Raw genomic sequence first — 10,950 nt, forward strand, 5'->3', positions numbered from 1 at the left:
TGCTGCCGATTGTGATGGGTATTTATTTCCTGATCTTGTAGTCAACACATTCTCGTCCTGTCACGTGTATATATGTATTTAATTAGTCACCCCTTTCTTATAGGCCTACGCGCCACTTTCTAATAGACAATACCCTCCTGGCCAGACACGTGAGACATCTATAATATTAATAATATCTTATTTGATGCAGTCCTATTTTAAGCTAGACGTATATCTCAAATTAATCCTTATTATTTTACCTTGTATATATTGTGAAAATGTATCTATATATTGTTAAGTTAGTAGTTTAAGTTAGCTAGCTAGGTTATGAGTCATTAAGGCAAGAGCAGCTGAGACTATCCCCACTCCCACGGAAGAGTCAACTATTTTACATTACTTGTTGCTATTCCCATACCTAGTTATATGTCACTTCACTTCTTGTGACCTTAAAACGATTGTAACATCATCCTTGGTTCTATAGTATTTATATATATGTAATAATATTCTCCCCTTGTACTGCATTGAGTTCTCGACTACTCTGGCCGGGATTAAACTGGGTCACGTGGGGTGGCCGCCGACCAGGGAAAGGGCGCGGCTGGGCGCTTGCTCTCTCTCTCTCACTCGCTGCGGCCTGGGCAGGACGTTCCTCTCTCATCCTCCCTGTGCTTGCCGAGAGAGCCGCTTTGGTAACCACGTGGTTAATAGTGATAGTCAGGAAGGTGGGTTCGTGTTCTTGACGAATTCCTCCTCTTAGGACATCCTTCAATTGTGTTAATTGTGTTGTGTTATCTGTGTGTCTTTTACCCTGAATAGACGGTGTTGCTTAAGCTATCGTCGTTGTTTTTTCTCATCAATCATCCATTCCCAACTACACATTTTTTCTTGTCACTGTGTGGAAGATCGTGGTGATCCTTGTTCGTCTCTTCCCCTTATTTACCACGGAGATCAGCTATAGAACGGTGGAGAAGGAGGGTGTCAGGGTAGGTCAGCTCCCGACACAGCAAGTGGTAAGTCTCGTCGACTTAGAGGAGGAGAAGGGGCGCAACACGTCCTCACGATACAAGGTTTTTTTTTTTTTTTTTATGTAGGAAGGATACTGGCCAAGGGCAACAAAAATCTACTAAAAAAAATGCCCACTCAAATGCCAGTCCCATAAAAGGGTCAAAGCAGTGGTCAAAAATTGGTGGATAAGTGTCTTGAAACCTCCCTCTTGAAGGAATTCAAGTCATAGGAAGGTGGAAATACAGAAGCAGGCAGGGAGTTCCAGAGTTTACCAGAGAAAGGGATGAATGATTGAGAATACTGGTTAACTCTTGCATTAGAGAGGTGGACAGAATAGGGGTGAGAGAAAGAAGAAAGTCTTGTGCAGCAAGGCCGCGGAAGGAGGGGAGGCATGCAGTTAGCAAGATCAGAAGAGCAGTTAGCATGAAAATAGCGGTAGAAGACGGCTAGATATGCAACACTGCGGCGGTGAGAGAGAGGCTGAAGACAGTCAGTTAGAGGAGAGGAGTTGATGAGACGAAAAGCTTTTGATTCCACCCTGTCTAGAAGAGCAGTATGAGTGGAATCCCCACAGACATGTGAAGCATACTCCATACATGGACGGATAAGGCGCCTTGTACAGAGTTAGCAGCTGGGTGGGGTGAGAAAAACTGGCGGAGACGTCTCAGAACACCTAACTTCATAGAAGCTGTTTTAGCTAGAGATGAGATGTGAAGTTTCCAGTTCAGATTATAAGTAAAGGACAGACCGAGGATGTTCAGTGTAGAAGAGGGGGACAGTTGAGTGTCATTAAAGAAGAGGGGATAGTTGTCTGGAAGGTTGTGTCGAGTTGATAGATGGAGGAATTGAGTTTTTGAGGCATTGAACAATACCAAGTTTGCTCTGCCCCAATCAGAAATTTTAGAAAGATCAGAAGTCAGGCGTTCTGTGGCTTCCCTGCGTGATATGTTTACCTCCTGAAGGGTTGGACGTCTATGAAAAGACGTGGAAAAGTGCAGGGTGGTATCATCAGCGTAGGAGTGGATAGGACAAGAAGTTTGGTTTAGAAGATCATTAATGAATAATAAGAAGAGAGTGGGTGACAGGACAGAACTCTGAGGAACACCACTGTTAATAGATTTAGGAGAAGAACAGTGACCGTCTACCACAGCAGCAATAGAACGGTCAGAAAGGAAACTTGAGATGAAGTTACAGAGAGAAGGATAGAAACCGTAGGAGGGTAGTTTGGAAATCAAAGCTTTGTGCCAGACTCTATCAAAAGCTTTTGATATGTCCAAGGCAACAGCAGAAGTTTCACCAAAATCTCTAAAAGAGGATGACCAAGACTTAGTAAGGAAAGCCAGAAGATCACCAGTAGAGCGGCCTTGACGGAACCCATATTGGCGATCACATAGAAGATTGTGAAGTGATAGATGTTTAAGAATCTTCCTGTTGAGGATAGATTCAAAAACTTTAGATAAGCTGGAAATTAAAGCAATAGGACGGTAGTTTGAGGGATTAGAGCGGTCACCCTTTTTAGGAACAGGTTGAATGTGGGCAAACTTCCAGCAAGAAGGAAAGGTAGATGTTGACAGACAGAGCTGAAAGAGTTTGATTAGGCAAGGTGCAAGCACGGAGGCACAGTTTCGGAGAACAATAGGAGGGACCCCATCAGGTCCATAAGCCTTCCGAGGGTTTAGGCCAGCGAGGGCATGGAAAACATCATTGCGCGAAGAATTTTAATAGGTGGCATGAAGTAGTCAGAGGGTGGAGAAGAGGGAGGAACAAGCCCAGAATCGTCCAAGGTAGAGTTTTTAGCAAAGGTTTGAGCAAAGAGTTCAGCTTTAGAAATAGATGTGATAGCAGTGGTGCCATCTGGTTGAAGTAGAGGAGGGAAAGAAGAAGAAGCAAAGTTATTGGAGATATATTTGGCTAGATGCCAGAAATCACGAGGAGAGTTAGATCTTGAAGGGTTTTGACATTTTCTGTTAATGAAGGAGTTTTTGGCTAGTTGGAGAACAGACTTGGCATGGTTCCGGGCAGAAATATAAAGTGCATGAGATTCTGGTGATGGAAGGCTTAAGTACCTTTTGTGGGCCACCTCTCTATCATGTATAGCACGAGAACAAGCTGTGTTAAAGCAAGCTTTAGAAAGTTTAGGACGAGAAAAAGAGTGAGGAATGTATGCCTCCATGCCAGACACTATCACCTCTGTTATGCGCTCAGCACACAAAGACGGGTCTCTGACACGGAAGCAGTAGTCATTCCAAGGAAAATCAGCAAAATACCTCCTCAGGTCCCCCCAACTAGCAGAGGCAAAACACCAGAGGCACCTTCGCTTAGGGGGATCCTGAGGAGGGATTGGAGTGATAGGACAAGATAAATATATGAGATTGTGATCGGAGGAGCCCAATGGAGAAGAAAGGGTGACAGCATAAGCAGAAGGATTAGAGGTCAGGAAAAGGTCAAGAATGTTGGGTGTATCTCCAAGACGGTCAGGAATACGAGTAGGGTGTTGCACCAATTGCTCTAGGTCATGGAGGATAGCAAAGTTGAAGGCTAGTTCACCAGGATGGTCAGTGAAGGGAGAGGAAAGCCAAAGCTGGTGGTGAACATTGAAGTCTCCAAGAATGGAGATCTCTGCAAAAGGGAAGAGGGTCACAATGTGCTCCACTTTGGAAGTTAAGTAGTCAAAGAATTTCTTATACTCAGAGGAGTTAGGAGAGAGGTATACAGCACAGATAAATTTAGTATGAGAATGACTCTGTAGTCGTAGCCAAATGGTGGAAAACTCGGAAGATTCAAGAGCGTGGGCACGGGAGCAGGCTAAGTCATTGCGCACATAAACGCAGCATCCAGCTTCGGATCGAAAATGAAGATAGAGAAAGTAGGAGGGAACAGAAAAGGGGCTACTGTTAGTTGCCTCAGACACCTGAGTTTCAGTGAGGTAAAGAAGATGAGGTTTAGAAGAGGAGAGGTGGTGTTCTACAGATTGAAAATTAGATCTTATTCCGCGAATGTTGCAGAAGTTAATGAAGAAAAAGTTGAGGGGGGTGTCAAGACACTTAGGGTCGTCGACAGAAAGGCAGTCCGATCTGGGGACATTTATGGTCCCCTCCCCAGATGGGGACTCCGAGGCTGGTGTAGGAGTCGCCATGATGATTTTAAAATTTTTGAGTGAAGGGTGTGTGTGTTATTAGATGCTTGTAGTTTTGTGTGGAGGAAGAGAGTTGTCTTTAGAGGACAGGTTGTGACTGCCCCCTTATGTTGTGGGACACAAAGGGAAACGTTCAGTGAGGTCACAGCGTGGTTTAATGATAAGTTCACAGGACCCCCTGAACAGTGCTTTAGACCTCACTGGGAGTAATTATCGTTTCGGCAGGTGTCTACTGCCTCCTCCTCCACTCGTGTTTTTTTTTTTGTCCCGTTGATAATTCCTTTGATGAACTAGTACCATTATCTTCCGCATGGGAATAACACTCAAGTTCATCAACTTCAGCTAACTTCTCAGCTTTGGCCATGAATGTGGTATTGTTAACCTTCCTTAATTAGGTGTTAATTATACACGTGAATTACATTTCCATCGTTCAAAGGCGTCTCTACCTTGAAGAGAAGAATGGTTAGTATTGTTAGAAGTGTGAAAATTTTAACCGAGTAAGGTGGCGAGGGACGTAAGTAGAATTATATTAATTATACCTAAATACTCGAGAGAAAACGAGAGAGTGCTTTGTTTAGGCTGAAAAGAAAACGATATCTGAGGGCGAAACTAAAATATTTTATTTTGCACATACGTAGTGTCTCACTGCAAAATGGGTAAGTTATACATAAACCCAAACAGTGTTTGCGTTACCACAAGTGTTTTATTTAATATTTGTGTGGTGTACCACTAAGTGTTTGTCCTCACGACTGTAGCCGGTGAATTAACATGCTAAAATAGTATATGTCGTCCTCCTCTTGGGAAGACTTCTTCCGTCATGGGAAGCTCCTCTCGGGATGGTGGCGTCCTTATATGATCCTGCAGCATTCCTGCAGGTGGGGGAGGTGTTGGTCTGCGCCGAGAATGTCTGCGCCGATGATGTCTTCGCCAAGAATCTACGACGAACGAGAACACCGAGGGGAAACCATTATGTTTAAGTTTCGCCCTGAGTCTTTTAAGTCTCCTCTTTTATAACAAGGAGAAGTGAATCTTGGGAGTGGCAGGCTGGGTGAGTGAGGCAAGACCGTTAGGTGAGTTGTTCCTGCTGGTCGGGCGCGAGTGTTTTGATTTGTCAGCAGAAGTTCTATAAACAACCGCTGGCCAGCTGCTCGTTGCTCTCCTCACTACCCTGTCAATGTATAGAAGTGTAAGTGTATGTATACATGTATGTATAGTGTAGGTAATGGGTGTTGGCGGACAAGGGTGGAGAGAACAGGATCACACCACCCTACTTCACACACACACACACGCACACACACACACACACACACACACACACACACACACCATGGAACTTTCCGTAGTCCATCTATTGCCATCGATAAATAATCAGTAGCATCTACATCACATTATCTAAATAATCCTCGTAGTTAATCTCTCTCAAATGTATTTTGGCATGTATTATTCTTAGCAATAAGTAGTTTTTCCTTGCCTTATTTATGTAATTAGAGAGTTATAATCATGAATATATTCAGGTACTGTGAGTGTGGTCAACCCGCCAATATTTCTGGTGTCATCACTTTTCGACGGCGCTAAGCGTCCCTCAACCCGGAACCGGCAGTTTCTTGCCGGAGTATAGTGCCGTACCACGTACAGGACATTCTTTGTCTCGTTTACACCACACCTTTCTCCCAGAACTCTATATATGCACATAAATATACATTTGTACGTTCACTCTTGACATTCACCTGAAAACCACAGAAACTCACCACGAGAAAGATAAGAACTAAACAGAGTAATTGATAATTCAACCCTACTGGAGCAGATGTGTGTGTGTGTGTGTGTGTGTGTGTGTGTGTCCGCTCTCCTCGTCCCGCCTTGAAAGCAAAAAGAAAACCAAAAAGGTCGTAAGAATTTTAAGGGGCACGATTATGTATTTGTGGCTCCTCGTAAAGACGCAATGCAAGACCAATAAGCAACATACGTAAGGGAGGTCGTATTTATTTCATTAATACCAATGTGTATTGTAGTCTTTTTATTTATTCTTATTTTCCTCCTCTTTCTCTCCTCTTCTTCCTCCTTCATCTTGTTCGTTGTCGTCTTTTATCCTATTTCGTGTTAACTCTCTCTCTCTCTCTCTCTCTCTCTCTCTCTCTCTCTCTCTCTCTCTCTCTCTCTCTCTCTCTCTCTCTCTCTCATCGTCTGGCGTAAGTTGCGTAATTTAATCAGTGTTTAGCAAGGAGCAACTGTAGTAGTAGTGTGTTCAGGTGGATATTGGTATTATTGTGTTGCGTTGTGTAGTAGTAGAAGTAGTAGTAGTAGTAGCAGTGACAGCATGCTCTTAGTGTTGCCTCTCGTCTGCCCAGGCATCTCAGTTCGCCGTGCGCCAATACCTCGCATGGACGTGAAATCTTTGCGCCAAAAGCACGCCTCATTCCGCCAGGAGAGCAAGAGAGCACACAGCTGTGACCCCAATGAACATTTTCCTTTGTGTCTCACAACACAAGGGGGCAGTCACAGCCTGCCCTCTAAAGACAACTCTCTTCCTCCACACAAAACTACAAGCACCTAATAACAAATACACCCTTCACTCAAAATTTCAAAATTATCATGGCGACTCCTACACCAACCATGGAGTCCCTATCTGGGGAGGGGACCATAAATGTTCCCAGGTCGGACTGCCCTTCTGTTGACGACCCTAAGTGTCTTGACACCCCCCTCAACTTTTTCTTCTGCAACTTCTGCAACATTCGCGGTCTAAGATCTAATTTTCAATCTGTAGCACACCACCTCTCCCCTTCTAAACCTCATCTTCTTTTCCTCACTGAAATTCAGGTGTCTGAGGCAACTGACAGTAGCTCCTTTTCTGTTCCCTCCTACTTTTTCTATCCTCATTTTCGATCCAAAGCTGTTTGTTGTTGCATATATGTGCGCAGTGCCTTAACCTGCTCTTGTACCCACGCTCTTGAATCTTCCGAGTTTTCCACCATTTGGCTACGACTACAGAGTCACTCTTAAACTAAATTTACCTGTGCTGTATACCTCTCACCTAACTCCTCTGACTATAAGAAATTCTTTGACTTCTTAACTTCCAAAGTGGAGCACATTCTGACCCTCTTCCCTTTTGCAGAGATCTCCATTCTTGGACACTTCAATATTCACCACCGGCTTTGGCTTTCCTCTCCCTTCACTGACAATCCTGGTGAACTAGCCTTCAACTTTGCTATCCTCCACGACCTAGAGCAATTGGTGCAACACCCTACTCGTATTCCTGATCGTCTTGGAGGTACGCCCAACATTCTTGACCTTTTCCTGACCTTTAATCCTTCTGCTTATGCTGTCATCCTCTCTCTTCCGTTGGGCTCCTCCGATCACAATCTCATATCTGTATTTTGTCCTATCGCTCTAATCCCTCCTCAGAATTCCCCTAAGCGAAGGTGCCTCTGGCGTTATGCCTCTGCTAGTTGGGGGGACCTGAGGAGGTATTTTGCTGATTTTCCTTGGAATAACTACTGCTTCCGTGTCAGAGACCCGTCTTTGTGTGCTGAGCGCATAACAGAGGTGATAGTGTCTGGCATGGAGGCGTACATTCCTCACTCATTTTTTCGACCTAAACCTTCCAAACCTTGGTTCAACACAGCTTGTTCTCGTGCTATACATGATAGAGAGGTGGCCCACAAAAGGTACTTAAGCCTTTCATCACCAGAATCTCATGCACTTTATATTTCTGCCTGGAACCATGTCAAGTCTGTTCTCCAACTAGCCAAAAACTCCTTCATTAACAGAAAGTGTCAAAATCTTTCAAGATCTAACTTCCTTCGTGACTTCTGGCATCTAGCCAAAAATATCTCCAATAACTTTGCTTCTTCTTTCCCTCCTCTACTTCAACCAGATGGCACCACTGCTATCACATCTATTTCTAAAGCTGAACTCTTCGCTCAGATCTTTGCTAAAAACTCTACCTTGGACGATTCTGGGCTTGTTCCTCCCTCTCCTCCACCCTCTGACTATTTCATGCTACCTATTAAAATTCTTCGCAATGATGTTTTCTATGCCCTTGCTGGCCTAAACTCTCGGAAGGCTTATGGATCTGATGGGGTCTCTCCTATTGTTCTCCGAAACTGTGCCTCCGTGCTTGCACCTTGCCTAGTCAAAATCTTTCAGTTCTGTCTGTCAACATCTACCTTTCCTTCTTGCTGGAAGTTTGCCCACATTCAGCCTGTTCCTAAAAAGGGTGACCATTCTAATTCCTCAAACTACCGTCCTATTGCTTTAATTTCCTGCCTATCTAAAGTTTTTGAATCTATCCTCAACAGGAAGATTCTTAAACATCTATCATTTCACAACCTTCTATCTGATCGCCAGTATGGGTTCCGTCAAGGCCGATCTCCTGGTGATCTTCTGGCTTTCCTTACTGAGTCTTGGTTATCTTCTTTTAGAGATTTTGATGAAACTTCTGCTGTTGCCTTGGACATATCAAAAGCTTTTGATAGAATCTGGCACAAAGCTTTGATTTCCAAACTACCCTCCTATGGTTTGTATCCTTCTCTCTGTAACTTCATCTCAAGTTCCCTTTCTGACCGTTCTATTGCTGCTGTGGTCGACGGTCACTGTTCTTCTCCTAAATCTATTAACAGTGGTGTTCCTCAGAGTTCTGTCCTGTCACCCACTCTCTTCTTATTATTCATTAATGATCTTCTAAACCAAACTTCTTGTCCTATCCACTCCTACGCTGATGATACCACCTTGCACTTTTCCACGTCTTTTCAACCCTTCCAACCCTTCAGGAGGTAAACATTTCACGCAGGGAAGCCACAGAACGCTTGACTTCTGATCTTTCTAAAATTTCTGATTGGGGCAGAGCAAACTTGGTATTGTTCAATGCCTCAAAAACTCAATTCCTCCATCTATCAACTCGACACAACCTTCCAGACAACTATCCCCTCTTCTTCAGTGACACTCAACTGTCCCCCTCTTCTACACCGAACATCCTTGGTCTGTCCTTTACTTATAATCTGAACTAGAATCTTCTCATTTCATCTCTAGCTAAAACAGCTTTTATGAAGTTAGGTGTTCTTAGACGTCTCCACCAGTTTTTCTCACCCCCCCAGCTGCTAACTCTGTACAAGGGTCTTATCCGTCCATGTATGGAGTATGCTTCACATTTCTGGAGGGGGATTCCACTCATACTGCTCTTCTAGACAGGGTGGAATCAAAAGCTTTTCGTCTCATCAATTCCTCTCCTCTAACTGACTGTCTTCAGCCTCTCTCTCATCGCCGCAATGTTGCATCTCTAGCCGTCTTCTACCGCTACTTTCATGCTAACTGCTCTTCTGATCTTACTAACTGCATGCCTCCCCTCCTCCCGCGGCCTCGCTGCACGAGACTTTCTTCTTTCTCTCATCCCTATTCTTTCCATCTCTCTAATGCAAGAGTTAACCAATATTCTCAATCATTCGTCCCTTTCTTTGGTAAACTCTGGAACTCCCTGCCTGCTTCTGTATTTCCACCTTCCTATGACTCAAATTCCTTTAAGAGGGAGATTTCAAGACACTTATCCTTCAATTTTTGACTACCGTTTTGGACCCTGTTATGGGACTGGCATCTCAGTGGGCATTTTGTTTTTTATTGGATTTTTCTTGCCCTTGGCCAGTGTCTCTCCTACATAAAAAAATAAATAAATAAAATAAAAAATGATGAGTTGTTCCTGAGATGCCTCAACGGTCGCCTTGCCTCGGCCCTCCATGGCCCTCCGGAAAGCGGGCACGTACTCGCCGCGATAAAAGGCAACACATTTCTCGTATTGGCTTCCTGAACGGCCGCGTAAACATTAAACGGCGCTTTCCGGAACCAGGCATGATCGCTTGCCGCCGTTAAATTTACACGCTGTTAACAGTACAAGGGAAGAAAGGAACGCAACACGGAGATAGGAGCAATAACAGGTAGCCAGTGCTGACGTAACGCTGTATTAAATTAAATAGTAAAGGACAACAAAAATACATATGGCAGACAGCCAGTCAAGCTTCACAGGACGCGTAACACACAAGAAAGCTGCATAATGTATGCTTACAGTGTCACCAGGGCACGCCTGGGTGTGGAGGGGAGGGAAAGGGAGGTGTTAGTGTGCCTCGGTGATGTCGTGGATCCAGTGGGCGTAGTGAGCCACGTCCACGTACACTCCTGGCACGCCCGCGCGCCCGCACCCGAGGCCCCAGGACACGAGGCCGGCCAGCTGAAAGGCGCCGTCGTGGCCCTTACACACCAGGGCGCCGCCGCCGTCCCCTTGGCAGGTGTCGCGCCCCTCCTCGCCCCCGGCACACAGCGCCCCCTGGGACAGCCTGAAGGTGCTGCCCAGACGCTCGTAGGCCAGCGCTGCCTGGCACGTGGCGCGGTCCACCACAGGTAGCTCCACTTTCCGTAGGAGGCTCTGGAACTTGCCGTGGCTCTCGAAGGCGTCCTTGCCCCAGCCCGTGGACACGCAGCGATGGCCCACAAAGTTAGCGTGGTGGGGCGGTAGGCAGACGGGCCTGATGTGCGGGCTGTAGGTGGGAAGGAACAAATCCTGGGTTATACCACTCAGGAATTACCAACTATTACATAACTTTGCCAAGCGAACACTGCTGCCATTGCCCCGCGACTACAGCTGCTCTCTCAGCACTACTCTCACTGTTACTCACTTGGCGACAAAGTCGATGTATGCCTGCAGCCTGATGACGGCCAGGTCGTTCCTGAGGTCGCCGCTGTAGTACTCAGGGTGCACCACGATCCACTGCACGGACACGTCCATGTGCCTGTAGAACTCGCTGGAGGAGGACACGTCCCAGTCACCCAGACGGATCCTGACGGCGTGGGTG

The 10,950-nt window shown here is 45.5% G+C and overlaps 1 protein-coding gene across 1 annotated transcript in view; it reads right to left on the reverse strand.

Annotated features, from left to right (window-relative positions):
• Positions 1 to 10,046: 10,046 nt before the first annotated feature.
• LOC135116323 (serine protease filzig-like) overlaps positions 10,047 to 10,950 on the reverse strand; it is a 19,802-nt gene continuing 18,898 nt past the window's right edge. Inside the window, 1 exon segment of the mRNA XM_064033676.1 lies at positions 10,047 to 10,443. Within this exon segment, the coding sequence (XP_063889746.1) occupies positions 10,215 to 10,443 (229 nt within the window). The 3' untranslated portion in view covers positions 10,047 to 10,214.

Source organism: Scylla paramamosain, chromosome 31 (genome assembly GCF_035594125.1).
Source record: "Scylla paramamosain isolate STU-SP2022 chromosome 31, ASM3559412v1, whole genome shotgun sequence".
Classification (NCBI taxonomy): Eukaryota; Metazoa; Arthropoda; class Malacostraca; order Decapoda; family Portunidae; genus Scylla; species Scylla paramamosain.